The sequence below is a fragment of the Saccostrea cucullata genome, unplaced genomic scaffold (assembly GCF_032062105.1).
Source record: "Saccostrea cucullata isolate Sc308-1 unplaced genomic scaffold, CSIRO_AGI_Scuc_v1 ctg8047, whole genome shotgun sequence".
NCBI lineage: Eukaryota > Metazoa > Mollusca > Bivalvia > Ostreida > Ostreidae > Saccostrea > Saccostrea cuccullata.
The window spans coordinates 15,240-26,730 of NW_026927016.1; the positions used below are offsets into that span (position 1 = coordinate 15,240).

The window sequence follows — 11,491 nt, forward strand, 5'->3', positions numbered from 1 at the left end:
AATGTTCCAAGAATAGATGCTGAAGCTGTATTAAAGAGGATCACAGATAGAATTTTGATTGAAAAATTTTTATTGATGAAGAATTGTAAATATGAAGAATATGAAAGGCATTGGCAAAATATTTGTGATACATTGTAAGTAATAGAGTTACATATACAAGCTTATATATACATGTACATCCTATGATTTATTTGAGTGATTTTTTATTTTTTTGTATTATTTGTAATAGAAGAAAGATTTTTTTCTTGCTGACCCCTCCCCCTTTTCTTTGTCTTTTTTTTTTCTTTCAAAACACCTTTCACATTATATAAACATAACTCTATATTGTGTGTAGACCCGATGTTATTGTGTACCAAATGATGAAATTTATTTTATATGTACATGTGAAAGTGTTACAATAAAAAAAAAAAAAATTGAAAGTAGTAAAAGTGGTAAATATATGGGACTTAAAAGAGATAGAAGAATATGTAAAAAATGTAACTTGAATGTAGTGGAAAACGAAATACATTTAAGGACAGATGATACAAACAATTTTTTTTCTTTGAAAAAGATTTAATATCATGTCACAAGTTTAGAAAAGTGGATGGTTCTTAGAATTTTTCTCCGAAGAACTGGAAAATGAAATAGATCTGGAAAATATTAGTAATATTTAAAACAAAAACCAAACAAAAAAACAAATATAGACAAATCACATTCAGAATAGGTTATCTTGGTGCTAAAAGTGTAAAAATAAACTTAAGAAAAATATACCAAGCCATGTGAATTTTAAGAGGAAGATCAAAATGACAAAAAATTAGCAATATCACATAGGCTGATTTTTATCATATAGCATTTCCTAAAAAAATTCACCTGGCTTGGTATATTTTTCTTAAGTTCATCTTACACTTTTATGTTAACATTTTCTGAAATTTGTTTTCACCTGTTAACCTTTACGGAATGTAATTTGTCTTTATTTGTTTTTTCTTTGAAATATTACTTATATTTTCCCAGTCTTTTTCATATTCCAGTTCTTAGGAGAAAAAATTCTAAACTTGTGACATGATATTAAATCTTTTTCAAAGAAAAAAATTGTTTGTATCATCTGTCCTTAACCATAGATTGACCTTTTACAATAAAAAAAAAGAAGAACCAAACTTCTAAATGAAGCACAAAATTTTCATTGCTTAGATAGTTCTTAAAGTTTTTTTTATCATTACATGTGCAAATATGAATGTCTTACTTCAACTTGGAGACTACCTTAATTTATAATCATTTAATATTACATTATAAAGCACACCAACTTGATACATTGTATGTATGCATTTTACTTTTTTTATCTCCTTATAATAAATATACAGACTGCTATATTATCTCCCTTGGTGCGCTCTTTCGTTAAGGAGTGGAGTTTTGTTTCCGCCTAAGCAGGAAAGCGTAGTTATAATATATTATATACGTCGACACACTACTATAGCTGATTGTCGGGATGTAGTCTTCTACTCGAAAATTACCAAATTAATAAAAGTTATTTATTAAGATCGGAACAAATGAAATTACCAGTGGATAAAACCCTGATAAAAGAGGAAAGAGATAAGGATCTCTAACAAATATTTACATCTGATCACAGCACATCAGCATTCTGAAAGTCTTTTCCCTGTCTGAAATAATTTCAAAGAGCCCGATAACTTATCAGAAAAGGGTTTGCGCGATAAAAAAATCTTTCAAAGACTCTGCCTGTTCTTTCATTTTTCAAAAATAAATCAAATTGAAAGTAAATTTGGTATAAATGTATAGTAGAGTTTTATAAAACCATCAAATGATCATTACCTCACATATAATGTATATAAATGAATTTTAAAACCCAAAACCCATGATGGGAAAATGAACAGACATATATTTATTAAAAGCTTGTGTGTTTTTCTTGAGCGCTTTCAACATTGATAAACAGGGAATAAATATATATAATTTAAAGCATCATGTATTTTCAGGATAAACTGCAACAGTTGGAATACAAACAGAAACCAGGTCATGTCCCACTTAAAGTATGCGTCTACACCACAAACCACAAACTTAGCACGAACCTCCCGCCTTATACTTGGGCCATGTGCTGACATGATGAGGGAGGTACTTCTCAATGAGGTTCCAACGACTGACCTGTCCAGGAGAGTTGAAAAATGGTTAAAATCAGCAAAGAAGAACCCACTCCATATTTCGCAAACTGATTTGATTTTCCCTCCACCGTCAAGTATCTACGGTGGAAATTATTCCGACATGGATATATCCTTGCTTTATATTCTCCTGCGTAATGTGACTAAGCTACCTGCACACAGTCAAGGTTGGGGTAATGATCCTGACACTACAGACAGAAGTGTATCGGCAAATATGGAGCGTATCAGGTTCATCAGAAACAAACACTACGGACATGCTGTTGAAATTGGCATACCTGATGCCGATTACCAAAATGAGTTTATGAACATTCGCAAAATTGCCGAAGATGTTGATATTTATTTTGGCGGTACAAAATATCAGAAATCGGTGGACTTTATCAAAACAGACACAATGGACGCGGAGCAGGAAATGAAATGGATAAAACAGCTTGCAATATTTGGTAAGACTACTGGTATATACATTTGAGGAATAAGCTTATTTCAACTTTTGTTATACGCAAAGCGGTTACTGGAGTAATAAAAGAACATAAACTGTTATGTTATATCATCTTACATAAGTTGTAATAAACTTCATTCCTTATAATTTAATTTCAGTGTAGACAATGAGAAAATAGTTTCCTCCAGGGAAAGGCTTTAAGGACGCTCTAAATACTGCACACTAAAGAGCTCTATTTATTAGGTTTTATTGGGTAATTTTATGTAGTTAAAGTGAACTGCCCTTAGCTGTAAGATTAAAGTAGTTGTTATTTACCGTTAATTACATAATTTATGAGATGGAAAGTCTTAAAATGCATATTTTTCTCTGAGTCCAAAAAAAAGTTTCTGTTAGTGTTTAGTGCTTCCTTGAATAGATAGTTTTCATATGACCTAATTTTAGCAAAAGTTACCTCCCGTTGGCCGCCATACTGGAGGTCCAAATGCTCATATTCCTTCATTGTTCAACCAATTTTAAATTTTTATATTTGCGATTTTGAATTAGGAATCATTATTTCTCTGAAGTATATAAATTTTTGGAAGCCTCCTTTATTAAGAAAAAAATATTTAATAAAGATTTTCCACCAAATATTTCTGCTATATTTTCTTAAACTTGGTAAGACAAAGAGGAAAACTCACCGTGTCGACCTCCAATATGGCGACCAACGGGAGGTAACTTTTGCTAAATTTGGGGCCATCGAAAACTATCTATTAAGAATATTTAAAAAGTAACGTAAAACGGAGTAATTCCTTTTTTACCTAAATCATATATGTATAGTGACGTAGGCTAGTTATGTTATACAAAATGGATTAAATCTTTTACCCAATCAAATTACTAGTACAAGGTACAACTGCCATTAAATTATTTTGTTTAATGCCAAATAAATGAAATAATGTCTATCTCTTTCATTTCACGCAATCATGTTAAAAAAACAACAAAGAATATATATTAATTGGTTCTTAGAACTATACATGTATATCCTAAATATCGTTGGAGGTTTGTCATTTGCTTTCATGAAGAAATCCCCCCCCCCCCCTATTAAGGCATGACTTACTTTTTTGAGAAGAATAACTTGAATCAAGATAATATAATAAATTGATCTTCTTCGTCGTATCTTCGTTATCCTTATAAAAACAAACGTTTTAAGAGTATGTGAGTATTTTTTTCATAATGTGAAACGTATTGTAGCTCCATTTGTTTTACATCCAAATGGATATCATAATCATAATGAAATACTGAAGGAGATTTAATTTTTGATCATGTCCATAGATAAAAATCCTCTGGATATGTGAAATCTTACTATAACATATCTATACTAAGATAGATAATACATGAAAAACAGAGAACGTTAAAAGCATTTAAAGGTATTTGTATAGATATATGTAATATCAATGTCAGTAGTATACAAACCTTTGACATGAAGACCTTAATGCAAGTCAACTCAAGCAAAGCTATTTGATTTAACAGAGTCGGTGGTCTCAAATGTAGAGGAAAACACCAAAGAAATACAGAAACTGAAACGTAAGTCATCAGTTGCAGACTGAATGCAGAGTTTAATATTAGCATACAGTTCTGAGAAGTGTTTTTTTTTCAAATTAAATCACCTTAATCATTTTTTTTGTCTTAAATACTTATTATGATTGTTCCTTGAACGTCGTGTGATTTTGAGTTTATAAAGTATAAACAATAATGTTCTGCTATGTTTACACTTAACAGATAAAATAGAAAACACGGGGTTTGAGAAATTAGGTAAGTTTAGCTTTGATAATGTTGCTTTCCTTCATTTTTTAAAAATAATATTCAACTATGTAATAATTCATTGTTATGTTTGATAAATAATTCCTTTCACATATCCATATAGCATAACTGTATGCAAAATAGAGTTATACGAGGCTTGCATATCCAAAACGTTCATGGACAATGACGTTTTTATTAAATAAATGGTTTTATAATTGCATCTATTGTATATCAAAATATTTCTCATGAAAAAATAAATCGGAATGATTTAATTTTTATTGATGAAACTTAATATTGAAATTGTAAAAATCGGGGTCTTTAACCCCCATCCCCGCAATCACGCATTTTAACGCATATACCGTTGCCCCACAATCACACATTTTAACGCATATACCTTTGCCCCGCAATCACGCACTTTAACACACAATTCGTTTTTGACGTTTTCTGCTCTGATTACACGTAAAGTTTTGATGATATGATAATAAATGATTAGATAATAAATTTTGTTTTTCAATTCTAATATATTTCGCAAATTTTTCCTCAATTTAATATGTCCGAGTCGCTCGATTTATTGGACGAAACTTGGGATGCGAGACAAATTAAGAAGGTCTTTCTTTTGACACTAAATAAGTTCACCATCCACTGGTGTGGTGATGTGGAAGTCACTCAATCTTGTGTGAGATGAGACCCTTGATTCAGAATTTATCGAATTTGACAATTGATTTTTTATGTAAGTGTTTGATAAAAACCTGTGCAGGAATCGACAGGAGGAACGTATAAAATTATATATGACCGTAGAGAAAAGAAGTTTTGTTTATAGAACATAGCTTTGTTCCAGTTTATATGTAATCTTATGTTACATGTATTCTCATTTTGTCTTATTTCTTGTTCTATTTGAATTCAAATTCGCAAAAACCGTTTTTTCCCACCTTAGACAGCAATCGAAAAATACACAGACACAAATATAAGGAACAGAATAAAGGAATGACAATATCATGTTGAAAAAGAGGTTGATTTAAATTTGAATGATTTCATTAATAAGTCAACGTTTCCGATATTGTTAAAAAAACTTTTGCACTTACTCGATCGTGTGTCTTGATTTCTAAACAACGAATAATGTATACATAAAACAAGGTATTCGGGAAAATTTTATGCAAGTATACTGAATACATGTTTGATATTTTTTAAAGGCAGAACAAACTAGAAGTCTGTGAGCCATTGTTCACCAATAATGCCCCACTCTAATGTGAATTTACACCCGTTCAGTTACAGGCAAATGCACAGAAAAAATATGAAGTTGACAACAGATGTTATATACAAAAAAAATCCCACTATATGACATGTCTTAACAAAGATTGTGCTAAAATTGAAAGAATCTGCTATGAAGAGTTGCTTATAAAAATGCGATAAAGATTTGTTACATGTATGTATGGTACGGATAGACGCATGGTAAAACAGAAAGTTGACATGGGATTTGAACAAAAAATGAAACCACCATATGGCATGCCACAGTGACGAATGTGCTAAAATTTTAAGCATCTGTAATGAGTACTGCGTACTTGCTCAGAAAACTGCGACCAAAAACTTTGTTACGGACAGACACAGGTAGACGGACGGAAAAACACACGAGGGTAAAACAGTATACCCCCCTCTCCTTCGCAGCGGGAGTATGGTTAAAAGACATGTATAATGATTAGTTTTATCAGTGGGTATATAGTCCCTTATAGGAATATTCCTTACATTGTCAGTAAACTATATTATTTAAAGGTATTCACTTATCAGTCGCTTTCACATGTTTAAGAAAACATATATATATGCTCTATAGGTTTATGTATGTCAACACTGCATACTCTAGAAATAATAATTATAAGTTTAGAAAAATCTTAATTGGCGAAGTAAACTTTCAAGAAGAGGACGGCGATGTGGTCTGATGGGATTCTTCCACTAGCTTTATTTTTTTATGTTATACACGAAAAATACTTCCGACATCCACTTCTGTATGGACAGTTAACTCGTGACTGTTTTCAAAGGGTAGTGCAGCTGTTAAATACTATAGGTACATAAATGAGGAACAAAGCATTTGAACGCTTAAAATTTCATTCTTTCGGGGGTGGGGGTGGTGGTGGTGAGATGTAACACATTTTGAACAAAAGCGATCTAAATTATTCCCTGCATGCATTTTGTCTCCGGAATTATATTATTACATGCAGAATTTCCGGCATTTTTTTCTTCGATCAACAGCTAGCTTGTTAAACATGTAAAATAAATAGACTGATTATAAATAATAAATGCATTTCATTTTATCACAGGAATGCTCAGCATTTCTTTTGCGCTTTTTTCGGGGGGGGGGGGGTTACATATATTATGTCAGTGATGTCCGACACATATGATACTGATCTCAAATTTAACATCCATGTTATTTTAAGAAAACAAAGCTTTTGATGTCAATGATTTGACGGTATTGTCCAAAGATAATTTCGATTTTCAATTAGGAAAGTCTTATTTCACAGTTTTATTTCCTGATATTCACTCTTCCATAAATTTCGGAAAATAAAACTAAAAATTGTCAGTAAACTATGTAATGTCGAAAATTAAAAGTAGAATATAAATATATTTTTACTGAAAAAAAATGCAGTCAAATTATTGAGATGATCTGTTTATTCTCCTGTCTGACTTATATGAAGATTTTTTCGGTCGGAATAGTATATCTTTTACAAGCACAATCAATATTTTTCTGTCGTTAACTTGTATATTTTAATACTATAGTAATATCATGCATGGGATATCACAAAAGTATATAGAAAAAAATCTGTATATCCACTTCGCACTAACTCCTGATAGATCCTGAGTAATTGATTAATTTTTATTGTATACCATGTTATTAATTTGACATTTTTTTCTGAAAATTTGAATAAAATTGATATAAATACGTAATTTTCTTAATAGGAGTGGACTTGTAAGTTTTCGTGTACATCGACGCTGCATGTTCACAAATTTCATCGTGTCATAGAAATCTGATATGGCAACCCATTGAAAAAATTTGGAAATGCAGATCTCCACCATTCACTAGAGTAGATTTTGGATCACAATCCCTTGGCTAGAAAGGTTTAGATATGTATTGCTGATTGAAGACTGATTATTCTAATGCCGAGTTCCATGGGAGTATTTCATCCGTTTACTGGTATTATTAAGATTTGATCAGTTAAATTTTATTACATGTATTTTAAAAATTAAAATGTTTTCCATCGACAATGCGCTATTGTATTGTTCAATAGAAATTAAGTGATATTCCAACAATATTTTTTAATAAAAAAAATCCTCTCGAAAAGATAAATCAAGTTAAATGTGCTGAAAGATACAAATCCTTTTTGTCCTAAAAAAAATATATTTAAAAAGTGTTACAAAATTTTTCTCAAGTGATAATCTTTTTCTTCTAGACCTCATTTCTATTTTTATTTATAAAAGATTCTGCAAGTTTCGATAAAATGGTAATACATGTGACTGAAGAAATAAAAAGGGGGGGGGGGCGGGCATGTGTCGCTGTCTGTCATTTTAACACGAGCAAAAAAATGACACCCTAAATGGAAATTCAAACAATTACTTTGAACGACGTTTTCGATTAAGATTTAAAATTCAAAATACATTACTTGTAAGCTATGATAATATATCAAGTTTGATAAGTCCACATAAAAGAATTATTTAAACAAAATAAACAGGATTAAATCATCATTAAAATACTTGAATTCATTTTATAGATGATTGTATATATATTAGGGCGATATATACGGCAACAGTTGCAAATTACACCGTGTTAATGCATCCCTAAAACACGTCTTTTCAGCACGTAATCGCAAGTGCGCTGGGGGAAAAGGATATCGTCATCAAAAAGTAACAAATGTATTGCTACTATTAAGTCACAGACAGCTCAAGGGGCATAGAGTTTAAGATCGCAGGTTTTGTGCACGAACCAGTCTGACGTTACGCTACTTTCATTATTACGTCAGACATTTGGATTTTGACTTAACACATGTTCATGGACACACACTACATTTCTTTTTAAGGCGCAACACACTTCGAAGTGCTAGCAAGAATCTTTAAGTATAGATTATAAATTATTTAATTTTTAAAATTCAAAACAATGCACAAAAATTTATGACCGTCATCTTAATAAACAATTTGTATATTCAAACTGCACAGCCCAGTCCGACGCTGCGCTGGATTTATAACAACGTCATGACTTCATTTTCAGTAAATTGCATGTGTTTTTAAATTCTTGTAGTGTCTTTGCATTTGTACACATCGTTGAAAAATCGTATATACCAATCCCAAATTGACAAACTAAATATATTTCAGTAATTTTGAGTTGATTTAACAAATATTTTGTTTCTTACGTCGTTTCAACAGTTATAAAACTTAATTTTTGTAATCGGACGCTGCCCATTGTGGACAGCAGACGTCGCTTTTTCTGTTGAGTTTTTGCACGTAGTTGTTTGGGTTTTCTTTTAGTTTTTTCGTTGTCTATACTGTCACAGGTGCTTGAGGACAGGGACCACCCCCCCTACCAATATTGACCCCCGGGCCTGTTAGACTTTTTTCACATAAATTATATATGGATGACACATTTGTGATATAATCTATCCTATCAATTCAAAAAATTTGCCTAAACTAACATTTTATAAAAAATTCTACCCTACTCTCTTTATATAAATTAACATGATTTTTATATATAGAATGTAGGGTAGATTTTATAGAACATTTGTTTTAGGTAATTTTTCGATTTTTTTGGGTATAGACCTTATCACAAATATGTCAATGAAAGATTATTTATGAGAAAAAAGTCGAAAAATCCCAGGGGTGTATATCGAAAGGGGGGGGGGGGGGGTCCTGTCCTCAAGTACCTGTGTATATCGTAAGCGATACTTAAGATATCATAAAATAATTTTAGCCTCTTTATTTGTGTTACACAAATTCTTTTTACTAATTTTTGACTTGTTTTATACAGAAAATAATCATTTTAATCCGAACACTTTAAATCAGAGTTTATACCATTTTAACCTTGGTCCGTGCGCACTATCCGCGGCCTTGAAAGACCCCGATTTTCCAAAAATATTACGTTACATCAATAAAATTAAATCATTCTGACTTGGTTTTTCATAAGAAATATTTCGATATATAATAGATGCATACAGAACCATTTATTTTCACAAAAACGTTTTTGTCCACGAACTTTTTGGAAAACCCTCGTATAACTTACATTTAATATCAATTCCTCAGTAAATTTTAACTGGTTAGCACTGATAAGAATTTTGACTTTCTTCTTTAAATTTCTCACATCTGCAAACATTTCCATTACTGTAACAATGTTTTCTGTCTACTTCCCAATTTCTTATAAAGAACGACGGCGCTTTTGATTGGCCTTCATCCGGAATCTGGGGATAATTGAAAAGGGAAAATTTTTTCGACATGAAATTTTAACATTTTTTTTTTATTTATCGGGTTTCTGTGCTAAAGGAAAGGAAAATATTTTCCCGAAATTGAGCTTTGATTTGCTAAAAAAATAACTTGAAAATTGGCAAGATCAGACATTTGGTACAAAATGGTGCATTTTTAAGCACGATCTTCTAAAATTTTTATGGTACGGAAGACCTTTTACTGATTCTGTTGGTAAAGCTTATTATTCTTTTCTTTCTTCTACTTCTTAGACGCAAACTTTGAAGCCCCATATCTCACTAATTTCTCAATTGATTTCACTCAAATTTTCAGAGGTACTAGAAGTTACTTAACTCTATCAGAATGCTCTCTAAAATTTCAAAAAAGTCACTTCCGCTTTTGAGTTATTTCTCTTTAAACGAAACTTTATAGGCTTTCGTTTCCAGACAAAGGCTCAGAGACTGCTAAACCTGGAGCGGAAATTCTACTGATTTTAGATAATAGAAAGATTGAAGTTTTGCACATCGGTTTTGTTTTTCGATTTTTCTATTCAAAATGGCGCTATATAGGGGTCAAAAATTAGAACTCTTAAAAGAACCAAAAATAACTCATTTTTTGAATCTTATCTTCTAATCTAAAAATATTTTGTTAAAATATATAGAAAATAATTTGTGCTGAATTAAAGATCTTTTAAATAATATCTCGGAAAAAGGGCTCAACCCTAAATTAAGGGATCTAGAGGGGCCAAAAGTGTTTTCTAGATATCTTAAAACGTATTGAGAATTTGTTATACATCAAAGAAGCAAAGTTGTTGAAAATGTCAGGCTTAATCTAATGAGGTCGTCAAAATACGTCCAGCGACGTCTCTTCCGGCAAAACAGGAAGTAATCTGAAAACGCGTATTTTGCCGTTTTTTGACAAGGTTTTGGGCAACTTATGTCTCTGGGAGCTTAAAAATTAATTTTTCGTGCGTCGTTGTCACTTCCGGTCAACCGGAAGTAGCAAAAAAAATGGCTTATTTTTTCATTAATCAACATAGCTTTAGAGGATTCAAAGCATTTTGGGGCGTTATTTCTCTTTTTTGTTTAAAATGAAAGCTACTTCCGGTCAAACAGGACGGAATACCTTCTCGTTGCTTTGCAACGAGCTTTGCTCTGGCTCTTTCTCTGGGTCTTCTCTCCATGATTTTTAAACGTTATTTGTGTGTATTTTAATTCAAAGAAATTACCTTATTACACTCTTTTAAAAAATGGAGAGAAGACCCAGAGAACAGGAAAAATGAACTTTTCTCCAAAAAATACAAATGTGTGAATGTTATGCTTCTTTGTCCTTTTAAAGTCATCTGTATATTTGTAGCGGTGATAGCTCAGTAAGTGGGGTTAACTGTTCAGTGCACAGTTTTTGGTTCGAGCCTTGCATGGGGAGTTAATAGTAGTATAGAGTGGGGCTTTTCGTGCTACTTTGAGGCGCATACGAATTTGAGAAGCTGACAATAGATCACGTAAGTGTATTATACCAAGAGAAAAAGTTCAGGAAGTCAAAATCGGATATGAATAGATCAATAACACGACTGTTTTAATCCTTTAACAACTTAATCCGTTGATTAATACATATATATTAACATCTAAAACTAATTTGACAACTAGTAATTTTGATAAAGGTCATTTCGATGAACTATTTAAATCATAAGATGTGGCGTTATCAG

The 11,491-nt window shown here is 31.5% G+C and overlaps 1 protein-coding gene across 1 annotated transcript; it reads left to right on the plus strand.

Moving 5' to 3' along the window:
• Nucleotides 1-2,004: 2,004 nt before the first annotated feature.
• Nucleotides 2,005-4,368, plus strand: LOC134273260 (uncharacterized; the record flags this gene model as incomplete). Its single annotated transcript, XM_062755448.1, has 3 exons — nt 2,005-2,584; nt 4,087-4,140; nt 4,336-4,368. Coding segments are annotated over exons 1-3 (667 nt in total), but the record flags the coding sequence as incomplete, so codon positions are not given.
• Nucleotides 4,369-11,491: the final 7,123 nt, after the last annotated feature.